At 33.4% G+C, this 17,513-nt stretch overlaps 1 protein-coding gene across 5 annotated transcripts in view; it reads left to right on the forward strand.

Annotated features, from left to right (window-relative positions):
- The first annotated feature begins 151 nt into the window (after nucleotides 1-151).
- LOC106460602 (putative RNA polymerase II subunit B1 CTD phosphatase RPAP2) overlaps nucleotides 152-17,513 on the forward strand; it is a 38,873-nt gene continuing 21,511 nt past the window's right edge. The window contains exons 1-5 of one of the 5 annotated variants that reach the window (XM_022387361.1): nucleotides 221-400; nucleotides 5,903-6,111; nucleotides 9,266-9,378; nucleotides 9,625-9,723; nucleotides 10,217-10,282. In XM_022387361.1, coding sequence (XP_022243069.1) covers nucleotides 6,072-6,111; nucleotides 9,266-9,378; nucleotides 9,625-9,723; nucleotides 10,217-10,282 — 318 coding nt within the window. In that variant the 5' untranslated portion in view covers nucleotides 221-400; nucleotides 5,903-6,071. Of the gene's footprint in view, nucleotides 194-220; nucleotides 401-5,902; nucleotides 6,112-8,162; nucleotides 8,467-9,265; nucleotides 9,379-9,624; nucleotides 9,724-10,216; nucleotides 10,283-17,513 lie in introns of those variants that run through there. The other 4 variants (XM_022387364.1, XM_013920321.2, XM_022387363.1 and 1 more) reach the window with 4 other exon arrangements.

Here is a 17,513-nt window from a genome sequence, read left to right on the forward strand (position 1 = left end):
ATTTTCTCAGTGTAATCTTTCTGGTCCCTCCTTTTTTTTAATATCTAATATTTTTACATGCTGCTAGTGAGAGAACTTGTTAAAATATTTGAATCCCACCACTGATTATATCTCATGTGACTAGCTATTACCATAAATCTACATAATTTTTCACAACATTAATATCTGTGTGTCACCGCTAGGAGAAACTTGTGTGAGTTTTGTAAGAAATTATAATACATACCTACTCAGGATTAACGTGCTACAGATAGAAATAGAAGGTGAAATGGTGCTTTAAAGTTTAATTTAACTAAAAGTCTATAGTTGAACTACCGTAAAACGATAGAAAAAATTATAAATAAACGGTAACAAAACCATAACAAAATAAAAGTAGAACTCGCTATCTCACAAAAATCTTAACGTGAGCTCATTTATTTATTTAAAATTCTTAATATATACTTAGTATAGAGTTGTGGAGTAAAACTAAAATAAATGGCAGAACGATTAAGATACGAGTTTTTAACAATACTTAACGTAGTTTTAGTGTTTAAGTTTAATTCTTAATCTTATCATTATCTTTAAATCCTTAATTCATACAACTTACAAGCATTAGGTTTTAGTTTAACTTTTAAGGATAAAACTAGGTTAAATATTGATCATATCTGTATCTTAATTTTTCTGCCATTTACTTTTTCTGTTATTAATGTCAATAGTTATTGTGGTACTAGGTTATATTTATAGTTTAGATATACTATAGAAATACTAATAGTAATATCAATATACCCTAGCTGTACTACTATTAGAGCTGAGTTTATAATTATTTTTTAGGCCACCTAATGAGAGAAATGAGTCAATGAGAAATTGTATAATGAAATTAGTGTTGTTACATTTATACTATAGTAAGATTTAGAATACTGATGCAATAATTATGGGAGATTTCTTTTTAAGTAACACCAGATTTTTTTACCAAATGTTCAGAGAACCAATCATTGGGGAAGATTCCATTTTAGCTTTATTGTTAACTACTATTAGTACTAATTTAATGAGGGCATAGTTGCTAATATTCAGATGTGGGAACTTTTGAAGAAGAGTGATCATTGCATAATTAAATTTGATGCTTTTCTACACATTGAGATAAATGAAAATTAAATGTTAGTTCCTAATTTTCAGAAAAGAAATGTGAACTTTGATGATGAGCTCAATAAAACTAAAAGCTGATGTGGGAAAGATATGAGAAAATTGTAGAATTAAATTGTTCCTAAAAAGAGGAAAAGGGTAGCAGGGAAGATCAATTCTAATTGGTTTACTAATGGGGCTAAAAATCATGATTAGGTAACCTAGGCATAGCTGAGGGGCCCCCAAATGGCTTTAACTTTTTAACCTAATGGTGAAGTGGAAGGTTAATTTCTAGTGGTATTATTTTCTTTCACTTGTACTGTGATAAAATTTGTTATTTAATTTCAGTTAATGACAAAGATTATTTTCAAGTAGTCTCCCGGTGGGACAGCAGTAAGTTAACAGATTTACAACACTAAAATCTGTGGTTCGATTCCCTGTGCTACAACAAACAAAGAATTTTCAAAGAAAAAATTAATCATTAAACTTAGTAAGTCTATTAATACTAATACAAATATCATGCATTGTATTCATAAGTTCCCTCAATGATGGATGTGGGGGATAGGATTCTCCCCTCCCAAACAAAAACTCTATTTTTCAGCAAGTAGATTTTGCAAGATTTACTTTACTTTTTTACTGAAGCCATTTATGATATTTGATCAAAACATGTTACAAGAATTTTGATTTTACTGCTATATATTTATTTACATTAATCACATTTATAATACAGCTTATAACTCATGGACTACACATGTGTAAATAACAACAATAACACAATTTATAACACAAGTACTGCTTTGTCAGTTTTTCTTTTTCAAGTGAAATGGCCAGAAGCAGAAAGTTCCTATCCTAAATCTGCTTTATTCTACCATTCAGGTACTATATTCAGTCTTACAAAGTATATAAAGGAGAAATTGGGAATAAATATTATATGTTTAGTAATTTAACAAATAGCATCAAATATTTACAGAGCTGTAGGACAGTTAAGGATTTATTTAAAAAAAAAGAGAAATTAGAAATGGCTTGCAAGAAACAGTTGACTGATAACCAGTCTTCAAATTGTAATTTCACTACCTCTTTTATAGATAACTCTTCCAGTGTCATTTTTATAGTTAGGTACACAATAAATAAAAAAATGAAACATTTTAATACTTTGTTATGTATTTAAAACTAGAAATCTTTAGAGAAAACTTTGTTTTTCTTAGTGGTATAACATTCCAAACACAGATGTGGTTAATATACTTTTCTAAAACAAAAGTTATGTAATGTATCCCATGATAATGCTCTAGAGGAGGATGTGAATGTGCCCATGTAAGTAAAAATTAACAAGGGGAACTCCATAAGTAACATATAATGAAACAATTAGATTTTTAGAGAAAAATCACCTTTAAAAACTTTTTTGCATAATTTCTAATGTAAGGTAGTGCCGATAAACAGTAAACTAGTCATACACTACAGTATGGCACATGGTTATAACCTAAATCACGTGCCGTCACACAGTGCATTGTGCAACTTGCAACTTGTAATTCAGCAGTGTTAACCCTAGCTAGCAAATGCAGTAAGCCTAAGCCTTTGGTGGGTTTGCACATGTTATTTATTGAGCCAAATTATTTACATATCCTATTTCCCTTCATTTTTTAAACAAGTGGGAATTCTCAGTAGTCACAGCATATGAACTTCTTTAAGGCAGGATTAGAGTAAATTAATCTATGAGACCTTGTTTTGCTTTTTTATTAGGTCAAGTTTTTTTATATTATTTTTACAAAACTTTTCCAAGGAAGCTATGAGTTGGAGGAGGGAAAACAAATAAAAATAAAATTGTGACATCAGTTACTAGTGTGCATGTAATTTAGGTGTCTGAAACCCTCTGCCCATGACAGTTTCGTCTCCATTCATTGTTTGGCCTATCAGGTCACCAGTGGTTTCATCCAAATTAATTGTTTATGTTGAATGTCTCACAATATTTAAGTTTTCCTTATAATTACTGAGATCCACCATTTTGCATGCAAAATGCCATCTTGGAAATAAAAAAAAAAGTGAAATCATATTATTATTTTTTTTGGAAACATGAAATTCTGCATCAGAAAAAAAATGTGGAAATGTAAATTATTATTAGTATTATATTTTGGAATCAAAATTTTGAAGTTGGCAGGATTATAAGATGAAAAATAAAATCATCCTGGCCTTAGCTATATTTTTGTGTGCCAGCAATACCAAGCGTGGGGTGTGCATATATTTGATTCAATTTTATTACTCATCAGTATTTATTCCAACCTACCCTCAAATTGAAATTCTTTTAGGCAGGATTAGAGTAAATTAATCTAGGAGACCATGGGTGTGGTCAAATGCATCAATTGAAAGGGTTTAACCTCCTGAGTCCTAAACTGTAATTAGATCTCAAATTGGTCAATAGATGATGGAGTTAAAAGTTTGTACTTGAAAAAAACAAAAACACTCTGAGCCATTCTATGAGCTGCTATGCCACTGCTAAAAATCAGGATGTAATTTACATATTTGCCAATGAAAAAAAAACAGTTTCAGTTTCTGGGACTTGGCCACTACAGATACAAGTTTCATGTCATTCCCCCTCATAACTAGTTCCTTTTTCACCATGTTTAATGCAAGATGTGTTTGCAGTCGTGCACTTCACTTTGACTAGCATGTGTATGTGCTGACATTGATCGTTTCATACTGCTGTCGCTGTGATTCTTTGTGTAAGCTCTGTGAGTTTGTTGTTTGAACAGCAATTTGAATTGCTTGCTACTACTAAGAGGCTGCAGTATGTTATGACTCAACAAGCTGCACAAACGTTTTACTGCCAATCAAAGAAAAAACTTTACTCCCTCCACTACATGCATTTTGTATGATATATTATTTGTAACAAGTTAGTTTCTGTAGGTTGTAAGTCCAATGTTTGTGATCCCCAATAATTCTCCCTTTACCGCAGTATGCAATGCAAACTTTGATCACAAGGGTACAATGACCAGAGGGATACCAAACGGTGGCCATCATGGCCGAGGATTTTAGTGATTTTCTGAGGGCACCACAGCCATTTTGTGAGATATATTATTTGTAACAAGTGTAAGTTGTCAGTCCAGTGTCTGTGATCCCCAATAATTCTCCCTTTACCGCAGTATGCAAAACAAACTTTAATCACAAGTGAATTTTAGTGATTTTCTGAGGGCACCCCGGCCATTTTTGAAAAATACGACGGCAATTGCCAGCGTGGCCACCATGAATTTCTTGTCTTGTGAACCCAATCTACATATCTATGGTGACCTCCTGCTGCACCTGGAGTATGTTCCAGAGAGTCTTATGGTAGAGTTGAGGTGAGCACACACTATACAAAGCCTTATTGTATCACTAATGTGTCCTCCTCCTGCAGGTGGAGTCTATCCATTATAGTCTAATGGTATAGAGGTGTGCACTCATACTATATGAGTCTGTACTATATAACTGATGTGCACTCCTCCTACAGCTGGAGTTTGTCCTGTGGAATCTGATAGTAGAGTTGAGGTGAGTGCACAAGGTATGGTCTGAATACACCCCAACCACACTACACATATTGACTATCAGAATGCCTGGTCCTGTGACACATAGGTCCTGTTTGCCTCTTTTCCCCTTTTTTTTTCAGGCAAAGAGTATACCCTGGCCAAGATAATATGTGGTGTCCCACGGGTGTGCTCCTATGAAGCCCCTGCCATTGGGCACTTTCTGAAGGTAGCTCATGTAGGTAAAATTTGCACTGGCCCCTCCACCATTTTAATGTGCGATTCTAGCCAAACTGTGTGAAGAGCTGAGTTATCATCTCGGAACTTAACATTTTCCTCACCTGAAAATGTATTGCTGATAGATACTCACCTCCTCACCCATTCTCCACACTTCTGGTGCTCCTTTATTTTCTTTACCTCATCAAAGAATGAAATTACCACAAGTAGAAGTGCATAAGGGGTTTATTGCACATGGGGTGTGTCACCCTCCAATTAATGGAGGGCTTTTATCACATGATGAAATCATGCATCAGCATAATTTATGTGAAATTAGGTTGGAATTGCCTCAAGGCTAGTGGCACGCAAATCTCTCTAGCAGATGTACAAGGAAGATAGCTAAATTGTGTAAAGAAATGAGTATCCATTGGAAATACATTTTTAGGTAAGGGAAATGTTAGATTCCCATAGTTTTTTGTTAGCAACAATCATGAGTAACTATGGTAAACACCATGGAGCTTGAGGCCACACTCTCATCTTTGATATCAAATCCAGTCTACTTCAAAGTTTGTTGCAAATTTTTGTAGTTTTGACCATGCTTGTTTTTCAGGTGGTTGTGCATTAAGGTAGAACAGTATGTACAAACAACTTTCCGTTTGCTACCAGATGAAATTAGTGTAATATGTTAGGCAAGTTTCACTTCATTTTAAATCACCAATAACTTCAAAGTAATCCCATACAGGACTCTTTTTTTTGTCTTTTAAATCACTCGTGGTAATTGGTGAATACAGAGTTTTTTTAATTGTATATCATAGAAACTTTTGTTTCTCATCATCCATCCCAACTGATAAGATCTGGTATTAAACAATAGGCCTCTTGGGCAGTGATTTGTGGGAGATAAAAGATAGATCTGAAATGCTGTTTCTACACACAACTGATTTTGAATCCAAATTAAAAGGAATCTGAAAAGAAAATCTACAGTTTACATGACTTTTATCACAAATTTTAGTTTTATTCTTTTATCAAGCTTGGGTTTGAATATTGATTATGTTGATTAGTGATATTCTAATTCAGATAACTTGTGTTAATAATCTTCTAAGGTTAACCATGCATTACACCTTCAACACATGCAAAATTAAGGATGAAGACAGTGTTTAGATGATCTGCTTGATTGTTAAGAAAAAGGAATTGGGAAATTTAAGGAATGATAAGGCTCCTAGACCAGATAATAATTCCTGAAGGGTTTTGAATGAGGTTGGAATCTGGCTAATGTTATTCCTCTTGAAGAGAGGTGATAAAAATTGTCCAGGTAATTATAAGCATATTAGTCTTATATCAGTGCTAAGAAAAGTTTTTTAAAGTTCGATAAAACATGTTTTGCAAATTTGCTTAACAAAGATTATTTTTGTTGGATAGTCAACATAGTTTCACTAGGGAAAAATCTTACCTTATTAATCTTTCAAAATTCTTTGAAAAGGTTACTATTTTTGTTGATTAGGTTAAGGGTATATATCTTGATTTTCAGAAAGTGCTTGACAAAGGCTTGTTTAAAAAAAATTATTTGAAAAGGTGAGCCTGATAAGTTGGTTCACTGGATTGAAAAATTGCTGGATGGAAGAAAGCAGAGGATTGTTATAAATGAGTTCAGTCACGATGGAATATTTTCACAAGTGGAGTGCCTGAGGGCTCACTATTAGAATATTTGCTTATTTGATTTACATGTACATTAATGACATAGATGAAGAATTGGTCAATAAATTACTTTAATTTGCTAATGATATCAAGGTCTGTGGTATTATTTGCTGTGAGGAGGATGCTGCTGCTTTACAAAAAGGATTTAGATTACTTGGTTAGTTGGGCAAATAAATGGCAGATTGTTTTAGTTACAACAAGTGCAAGTTAATGCATGTGGGTTATCATAATTTAAGTTATAATTATAAATTTGATGGAAATAACCTTAACAGTGCTATCAAAGAAAAGTATCTTGGTAGATCAGTCTCTTAAGCCATCCAAGCAGTGCTGTTACTAATGTTAGGGCAAATAGGATTTTTAGGTTTTATTTACAGAAATATTGAATGTAAATCTATAAAGAGGTTATAATTTCAATTTATAGATCACTGGTTAAGCCTTATTTGGAGTATTGTTTTCAGTCTTGAGCCCTGTACTTTACAAAAGTATTGAATTATTAGAAAAAGTTCAAAGGTGATCCACTAGGATGATAACTTGGATGGAAAGGTTGTCATATGAGGATAGGTCAATGTTTGAAATTGTGTTCTCTTGAAGAAAGAAGAGTTGGAACATATTTGACTGAGGTGATTGTTAAGTTAATGGTGTTGAAGCAGGATTTTTTTTGTGCTTAAATGTAGGACAAAGGAACGTAAATTTTTTCAGGATAGGAGTCATCTTCAGCTAAGACAATTTAACTATTCTAACAGAGTGGTTGCCTTTTTGGAACAGGTTGCTTTCAGATGTGGTACATGCAATAAATTTAAGGTCTAGCTGGCTATGAGTTTTTGTTTTGAACTTAGTTTCTGGGACAACCTTGATGGACCAACAGTCCCTTGTTGTCCTTAATTGTTGTTTTATATAATAATCAACTAAGCCAATTTCAGAGATCACCGTATGCACTGCAAATAAAAGGTCTGTGCAAATCTTGGTTATACAACACTTGCTGACATGTTAAAGTTTGCAGGGAATACTACAGATTTAAAGAATCATTGGTCATATCCATATAATATTATGTTGTTCATAAAATTCTGTCATCTTTGTAGAAAAATATTATTGGCATTTGTAGATACTAGCCAGGAACAACTATAATACAAGTGTTCACCTGAAATTATTATATGATCCTTTGTTAGAGTATTTTTATTGCATCCCAGTCAGTCTGTAATTTGTTTATATATTTTTTTTCCAAAATGTAAAATACCCTTTTATATTTACTTAAATCTTGTAATAGTATATATATCTATTTATACTTAAATTTTATGGTTTTATTTCCCCTTGAACAGTGTCTGACTATTAGTTGCATCATATAAATTGTAAATCATGTGACAAATATGCAGTTTACATTATGTTATTGAATTACATGACATGGACTACTTGCGAGTATACCTCATTAAAATAAAAATATATATATATATATATTAATAATGTTATTTATTTTACTTTATCTAACCTAAAAAGTTTTCAGTTTTTATATTTTAGTTCAATTTTGTAATAATAAAGAATACACATGAAAAACAAGAAATAAAGTACTTACCTGGGTCTTTTTTCTTGCTCTTGACTGTTGATGAAATTTAACCCCTTTTTTTAATACTAATTGTACTACTACATTAAATCATTTCTATTTAATTAAATAATTCACCTAAGAAAACAGAATAATAACACATAAAAATCAGACAATCTCTTATAACCATCATAATTTTTCCTGCTCTCTGACTATGTGATAAGAGTCATTAAAAATTTAGTTAAAACTCTTCAATCTGTTTCCATGGGAAGAAAGTTCGAAGTGAAATAGACAATCCTTTGTACAGAAAACAACTTAATTCATCACATGATTGATTAAAACTATGGCTTTCTATTAGTTATTAAAAATACTATAGTATAAAACAGCACAGAGAACTATTAGCAATTTGTGAAAGATTGGATGTGACAAGTAGGCATGGTAAGTGGGTCTGATTTTCCATTTTGTTGTTCTGTAACTAAATAACATTGAAGACAATGTAAATTGTGCTTTGCCTGAGTGATGAAAACATTATAATGAGTAATTTATCTATGTTCTGATGCTGAGTTTATTTGTATACATTGATAACAAAGTACTTTAATTAACTGTAACTGTGAAAGGTTGTGACATGCACACTTTGACCTACCTGAGGTGAAAGGGTTAATCATGTGGTATTTTAACTTGGCTTTACTTTCATGTAATTTATTGTTATTGATAAAACCTGTTAGAAATTGATTGTTGGCAGCTGTGTGGAAACTTTATGCTGTTTAGTTTCTTATGGTAGAAAGTTCGAAACAAAGTACTTGTGCTTGCCTTATGTGTGGGGCATTTTGTGGTGCATATTTGGTACCTGGGGGGGTTTGGGTTAACTAGAACCAAGCACTGTCCAGTTGTCATTTTAACATGTATATATATATATATATGAGAAGCAGTATCAAGAAACTAAGTCATTTTGTACTAAGGATCTATGAAATCATAGTGCTTAAAGCAAAATGCATTATTTGTTTTGTTTTCTTATTCTTAACTCAATGTTTAAACCTTTTATTTTTAGTTCATTCTGTACCTTCATGATGCTACATATTTAGGAATATTTACAGTAAAATAAAGATTCTTTATTCAAATTTTTGGTCATTTCAGCTATCTTGAATTTGTGTTTCATGATAAAAAGAAAATTACTTTATTCTTGCATCATATAAGTAAACAAAATTACAACAACTCAGGTTCTTGTTCTGATTTGCAGAAGTAAAAATGTTAGCTTCAAGATCAAAACAAGAGGAATGTAGAAAAAATGCTTTGAAGATTGTGCAGGATGCATTGGAGGGTACAGTGTCTGAGGAATGGCTGATAGGTGTGGTATGTATGAAAGATGTAGATTCGCATAATCAGGAATTCTAGGGGTAGACATTTTAAGAGTAAAGTAAATGCATGTTGTTTACATTACACGTTTTGAAATGTACACATTCATTGAGAATGAACACTGTTAGAAAGATAAGATATTCAAATTTAGATACTGTGCTCACTCAGTTCTGTTGCATATTATCTTGATTGTTATTTGTTTTCCTGACAAAATGTATGAAAGGATTTTCATTTTTTTAATAGGCTAACATCATTGATCAAGCACAGTATGATGATATTACTGAGGAACGTTCATTGACAAAAGCATGTGGCTATCCTCTATGTAAAAATCGGCTGGGAAAGGTATGACTGTTCATATTAGTTAGCTTTTACCTTCTCCATACATGTACTAGTAAATTGTAGTGTAAGACACATGGAGTAATAATTGGAATGTTAAAATACTAAATATATTCAAAAGTTACTGCAGCACAAGATCATAACTGTATGAAAGTATGTTATTTTTTAAGCATATACAAAATAAAAGACTGAATGAAGGTGCTAAAATATTATAGATGCAAGTTTATCTGTTTCATTTTCTTTATCCTATATTTTTACTACTTTGTAGAATGCTTTTTTTATACTTGAAAGTTAAGTTTATTTAGTGCACCATTAAATTATTGATTTCTTAATTTTTTGTTTCTTTCTGAAGTAAGTAAAGTCAGCTAAATATGTCTGTACAAAATGTATTAAATTCTCTACTTTACATTAAAGATGCATTTATTGTTAAGGAATAATCAAAAGTATCCCATGTTTGTTTTGCAGAATTAAACTTTATAGCTTTTGTTTTTAAATATAGCTTCCATCACAAAGATACCACATTTCGTTGAGGACAAAAAAAGTATATGACATAACAGAGAGAAAGGTAATTTTTTTATGTATATATAATTGTGTGTGTGTGTATTTTGTAAGATTTTTCTGTATATAAACATCCATATTTTGCAACACTCATGGGTTTCCTCTTGACTATGTCCATGATCATTGTTAGAATGTTTCATTTTTGTCCATAACCTGTTACAAAAAAACCTGCCTGCATTTTGCAAAATTACTTAAGCTAGCAAAGTTAGTTTCATTATGACTTAAGTTTAGATAAATATTTTTATCCCAAAGTAAAATTGGCTTTAGTTTTGTTATTGCTTTTAGTATCTTCAACATTATTGTGATATGAGATTGGGAAATGATTTCTAATACTATTACCATGTTGTTAGGATAAGTAAGAATCTTAAAAGAGAAGCATATTTACTTAAAACATAACAAAAAAGACACACAAGTAGAATGAATTTTATATACAACTATTAAATTGATTTATCTTTAGGCCTATAATAGGTGACTTTCATCCTGTAATTTCATCATATGTGTGTATACGCTTGTTTGACATACTTGATTACAGCAGCTACAGAAACTGAAAACAAATTGACGTTAAAAGATGTTAAAGAAAAATGACAAATTCTGAGATCTAAAACAACAGGAAATAGAAAGGAATTACTGCAAAATATTGACATGTGGGTACAATAGCATGAAAAGTAAATAGCTTTTATGTCTTTCTTGTTCTACACTAGTAGTCTTAATGTAATCTTCACAGACTGCTATTTTTAAGCTGGTAAATAAAACAAACCAGTATAATAGCTTAGCACATTCATCTTGTATTGCCTTTTTAAAAGATAAACTTTATTAGAATAATTCAGTTTATTAGTGAATTTATCCTATAAACCATAATGATCTTTAATGGCATTTCAGATAATAATGGACTCCTCATAGAACAGTAAGTCACAGTATGTTAACTGTTTTCTGCATAGTAGTTGTGCTAGTTGATTGAATTGAATGACTATCTGTGCCAGCCTCCCAACCTTTTGTTTAATGAAGAGATTGAAAGTTGGCACAACATATTTGTTTTTAATTCTTAAAGTGCAGTTATATAGGTTATATCTATACAATTATAATAATAATGTGTGTGCATGTGTGAGAAGCTCTTTAAACTTCATAAATTATGCAAAAATGAAATTAAAAATAGGGAAGTACAAAGAACATCATATTACATGGTAAGCTTTTTAAAATTCTTTAAACTATACAAAAATGAAATTTGGAGTAGGGAAATGCAGATGACATCACCATATGCATAAAAGAAAGGTGGGTGTAGATAGTACTATGCATTGCAAAGGGAAAAATATTTGGGGAATGGATCTGTCATCCCTCAAAGCCCCATCACAGACAGCAGTGTTTATGTGTTAAGATTTGTGTGTGAATGTCTTCATTTCTTTATAGAGACTTGGAGTTCTGGTACCATCACTCTGTTGAGTTTAAATACTTGTCTTTGATATACAGGTTTTGAAAGTGATGCTAGATCTGGTGTCCCTTACCAGACATTTTAGATTGCACCATTTGGCTCAAAGTGTCATTTGAAATAGATGTGTTTGTTGGGTATTGTGTGTTGTGGAAGAGGTTTAACCTTGCAGCCATTAAGATGCCTTACTCAGCCATCAGATTCATTCAGAACTCTACGTATCTAACATCATACCTGAATAGTCTAGGCAGGTCACTTAACTGTTTTAAATACTTTAAATACACAACATTGCCTTTACATTTTATATAGTTTGTGTATTCAAATACAAAATACCACAACCACAAAATGTTTTGTGTGAAAAGCATGGGCTTTCTCCTCAAATATTTTATTATAAGCATTTATAACTATAAGAAATTATTTTTGAAACATCAAGAGTTTATGTCAAATATAACTTTTTAGTTTTCATATAGCATATGATTCAATTTCTTAATAGAGAAAAAATTCTTATGTTCAAAATGTTTAAACTGATATTTTAATACATTGTATTAGTAACATTGACACATCTGATACTGATTGGCTTACAGTTTTAAACAATCAGTATTCATAACATAATTTTGAATAAAAGAATTAACAGTATTCATGCCATTAATATATAATAGAAAATTATTATCTAAAAAAATGCTTTGAGCAAATTTTAGCATGTTTGCTCTGTGTCTTTCCTTTTTGAATATTTTGCCACTTCTATTTTTCATTGTGTGAAATATTACATCAGGATTATTTTTTTCAATGGAGTATAGCATAGTGGAACATGACAGTATTTTCTTCTTGTAAGTTTCTTGCCTTCATTAATAATTCTTTAATGTTTATCTGCCATTATTTCAAGTAATCCTCTATCTGTACAGATGCTTCCATGCCTTGAAAGTGAACTATTGAAAAAATGCACGAATATGAAAAAATCATCTACTGTAATTATGAAGTGGCAAATGGGTTTAGTTACAAGCTGATCTGCAGTGACACATCTCAACTTTAAACTTTCAGGAGTTTAGTGCAGTGGTTTAACCATAATGTTCATGATAATGTTTTTTAATTATCAGCAAAACATTTTCTAATTTTTGAAAGTGTATAAAGATCGCAAACTTTCTAATAAACACCTGTAAGTGTAGTGGCAGTTAAAATAAAAGAGTTGGGTAGGAAAATATTAAGATTCTTGAATATTTATTTCTGGAACCTGGATAATTAAAAATGGTTGTTCATGTTTACATTCATTATTTCCTGAAAATTATTATATCTAAAACAATACTTCAAAAAAAAATAAAGTTACTGCTCCTGAAAGCATACGGATATTCATATTGCCACTTATACCAGTAGTAGTGCTACTGTACCAGCTGATGGTTCAATGCAGTTCTATCCTTATACATTTGAATTTTCTGGTGTACCAGATTGTCTTCATTAATGTATATGCTACTTTGCATTATTTTAGTTCTGAGCTGCAAAGTTATCTAAATTGCAGATGTATAATCCGTTTACACTTCAATATATTTTGATATTTCTTATTCACTGTAAAAGTGAACAGCTTTTATAAATTTTTTTTTATTTGTTTTATTTTTTATTATCTTTTCTAAAATTGCAGATGCTGATAAAATGTAATGTTTTTACTTCACAACATGTTCTTGCAAACTGACTTTATCTCTTTGAATTTAATAATTAATTAATAAATTATAAAATGAGAAACAAATTCAGAATGTTATTATTTACCTCTCTGCACCACAAACCTCTATTACCCCATGCACAGCTGCTGTGGAATTTCCTGCACATGCCACGGGTCTTGAACAAACTTCCATCCCTACATGTCTGTATGTGTATTGCACCAGCATATGAAGTATTGGTGAAGGGTTACATAACCTCTCTGCATGGTAATCCCTGTGACTACTAGCACATGATCATAGGGTCATTCTTTCCTTGGCACTGCCAAGAGTGATTTTTCTGTTTTTGAGTTTCTAGTCAACTTAATTGACTACCATTTAGCACTACATTGCTTTTCTCCTTGTTGCAATTTTGTTCCTTCTAACTGATTGCATCTTAATTTTCTCCAGCTATCACATTTCTGCTTTTGGCTACTTCAACAATTTATGCAAAGTAAAATATATATATTTAAGGTCCTGAGGCCCAGACTTTACATTTTAGTCATTTTCTCCAACTGATTCAATAGTGACTGGAGGTGCTTCATCTGTTCATGGACCAGACAATCAGTTGTTATCCCTGTAGCTCACTACTAGAGCATATGCTTGTATATGAAAGGTATCAGGTTTCATTTCATGGTGAGATACATTCAATGTCATGGATAACTTAGCTTCTACAATCTTATTGAGCTGATGAACCTTGGTGTACCCTAAATTTAATTGATCTTGTTCTAGCTTTCATGCACCAGGTTGTTGGTTCCATTCCTTCCATTCTGCCTATTTCTTCTCCATTTCAGGTCCTTTATAGTTTTGTTTCTTTGTCATCTATGGAACCTGCCTCACCTATGGATGATAATTTTGGTAAGCTCTTCCACATTCAGCCATTGTTTCTTCTCTCCCTGATGAAGAATAGTTACTTTCTTCTTTTTCGTTTACTATGCTAATGAATCAGGTATGTGATACTGTTTTTTACATGTATATTCATAATGTCTCTTTGGTTTTTAAACTTCAGGTACTTCCTCCTGACCCAACTCTGCATTGTCCCACATTTTTCTTGTCCTATTTGTCTTTGTGAATCCTTTGCTATAATCTCAGGTCATGGCCCTTTTGTGTTTCTTGATCCTCAGTCTTTTGCATCTTTTCTTTTTATTTGGGGTGCTCCTCTTTTTCCTTCTTTGGCTTTTTTTTTGGCAATCTGTTTTGCTTTGTCTATCTTTACCCTACTCCTTTACTCTATCTCCGCTCTTCACTCCTTGCTGAGGCTGTTCATTACTATTTGTTGTTTTGATGAAGACACCTATTCTTCTTTGTTTGCCAATATAGTTTCCATATTTTCTTTTCCTATCTCAGTTTTGACCTGGTTTTTTTGTTTTGGGGAATTCTTCAGTCAAGTGTCCATATCCCTTTTCTTATATCCAGCCTTTTGTCCCACCCATTTGCTTATAGACCTGGTCTTTGGGGGTGTTCCTGACTCTTTGGAATCCTGGGCTTAGGCTACTCAACTGCAATCTTCTATATCCTTGATTGTCCAGCTCACTGGTTCACGGGTACCTCTGTCTGCCACCCATCATTAGAAGTCATGTTGAGCTACCTCTCTCCTGTTCCTTGTTCTCTTACTTCTGTCCTTTGTCATCCCTCCTGCATGGCTACCTGTTGTGGCTCTCAGTAGTGACTCTTCTTTGGAACCAGTCTTGTGCTCTGATCCTATCATTTTACCCTTTTATGTTTTTCCTTCTCCAATGATCTTGGGGTATTACAAGCTCTTTCTCATTGCTTCTCTCTCTCATCTTTCTGATTGTCCTCTTTCCTATTGTCTTTCCACCAAACCTCTGTATCCTTATCATCTTCAAAATGTGGTTGCCTCTTTGTTAGTGGCAGTAGACATAGAACTTATTTCCCACCTTACTCATGGCTTTTATTCCTGTCCTTTTGTCATCCCCATAAAATCGTGGGTTTGGCACCCTGCCACTGACATTTTGTCTCTTAATCACTTTCTCATTATTTCTATATTCCAGGTGGATGACTTTTTAGTCTGCATTGGGTCTTCTCTACCAGGCTGTGTGTAATCAACATAGAAATTTCAAATGCCTTCTTTCACATTCCTATTTTTCGTGTGTTGTATCATTCTTCTGGTTTGCTCTCAGTGGTTGTCTTTCAGTTTTATTCTTTGCCTTTCCCTTTGGTCTAACTAAGGTCATTATGTTTTTAGCCAGATGAGGTGTTCCTTTGCTTGGCACATGAATTTTTTGGGCTTTCATTTCTGTTATTATATGATTGGCTGGCTTCTTCTGACCCTGCCTTGACAGAGATTGGCAATTCCTACCTCCACTTTTCTTCCACTCTAGGTGGGCTGGTCTATCTTTTCAAGTCTGTTTTGATTCTTATAGAGTTTTTTTCCATCTGGGTGTTTTCTACAACTTCTGCAGCCTCCCAGTGGAATAGTGATATGTCTGCAGACTTACAATGCTAGAAACTGGGTTTTGATACTTGTGGTGGGCAGAGCAAAGATAGCCCTTTGTGTAGCTTTGTGCTTAACTATAAACAAACAAATCAACTTCTGCATGGGGCAGGCTCAACCCCCTCCTTTGTGTATTTACACCATGGATATTTATGGTATCCAGAGCACTTCTTTTTCAATTATGGAAGCTCTTGCTTCCCTTAGGAGCCCTGATTCCTCACGGTCAGTGGGCTCTGGTGGATCTTTGGAATATGTTCTGCATTCCCTTATTTAACTTTATGTCTTTGCCTTTCTCTCTACATATCTCTCTTGTGGTGGCTCAATTGGTACAACCCAACCCAGGATATACTACTCCCCATTCTTACCCTGTCTTGAATTTTTCCACTGATGCCTCTCTTTCTAGTTAGGGGCAGTTCTCAACAATACCATTTTCTCCAAAGACTGGTTTCTAGAGGAGCATTCTCTGCATATCAACTTTATGGAGATGACTGTGGCTTATTAAGCTTGCTCTCTTCAGTTCCTGTTGTTTGGTCATCTTGTGATGATCTACTCATACAACTACTGTTATTACTTCAATCAATTGCCAGGAAAACTTACACGCTCCTTACCTGTGCTTTCTCACTCTGGACTTCCTTTATTGAGCCTACAATCATCATATTTACGTTAAGACATGTTATGTCCCTTGGATTTGTATCTTTGGTGGATCACTTCTGTTGCTTTGATGGAATCCATTTCATGGATTGGTTGTTACATCTTTTGGTTTTTCATTGGATTTTTTCCCATTTTGATGCTTCTGCAGCTTCCTCTTTAGAGGTCTTTCCTCAGTCATCCATTTTTCATAACAGGGTGTTGTACCTTTGTCTTCACATGTGGGATTTGCTGGGTCCATTGTGTGAAACATGGGGATTTCCCTCAGAGTAGTCAGTTTTATGTCATACTCTTCTCAACAGTTTACTTTCACCCTGTGTCCGCATACATGGCCCATCTATTGCCATGGTCCTTCCACCACTCTCTTCAGCCAAGTCATCCTACTCCTTCATATCTTACTTTCTTCTTTACCTGGCTTTTCATCTATGTTCTGTCTATTTTGTACAATGTAGGTTACAATGAAGTATTGTCCAGATTATAATACCTTCTTTTTGCCCTCCCCCAATTTGGTCCCTCTCCCTCTTTTGGGACCTCTGTGTGGTTGGACTGGTTGATATTGTTTCCATTTCACTCTTTTTCACAAAGACTTGGACTGCTCAAGAGGGCAATTGTATGTTTTCTATCATCTCTCCCTACATCATTGTACCATCATTCTGTCCTGCACGGATTGTCCCTTGCTGTCTCACTCAGACTAACCATTTTTATGGAAACCACTGTTGTCCACTTTTACCATGGTAGACCTCCTTCCCTCACGGCTTGTTCCCTTCCACTTTAACTGGTAAGGTTTACTGTCTCATCCGTTTCACATATTCTCCTTTGGGTGAATCTGACCATATTCTTTTTCATGTCTCCTCCCACCAGTTTTGGCATGTCACAACCTTTCTTTCCTCTATATGTCACTGGTCTTTGGGGAAGTCTTACAGGCTGGTGTATGGACTACACCTAACATATTTGTCTCCAATTGCTTACGTTGTTGGGCAGTTTCCTTTGCCTCTGGTTTTCACCTTCCTCCAGTTTACCCAGAGGGTGT

The sequence above is a fragment of the Limulus polyphemus genome, unplaced genomic scaffold, assembly GCF_000517525.1.
Source record: "Limulus polyphemus unplaced genomic scaffold, Limulus_polyphemus-2.1.2 Scaffold802, whole genome shotgun sequence".
NCBI classification, from domain to species: domain Eukaryota; kingdom Metazoa; phylum Arthropoda; class Merostomata; order Xiphosura; family Limulidae; genus Limulus; species Limulus polyphemus.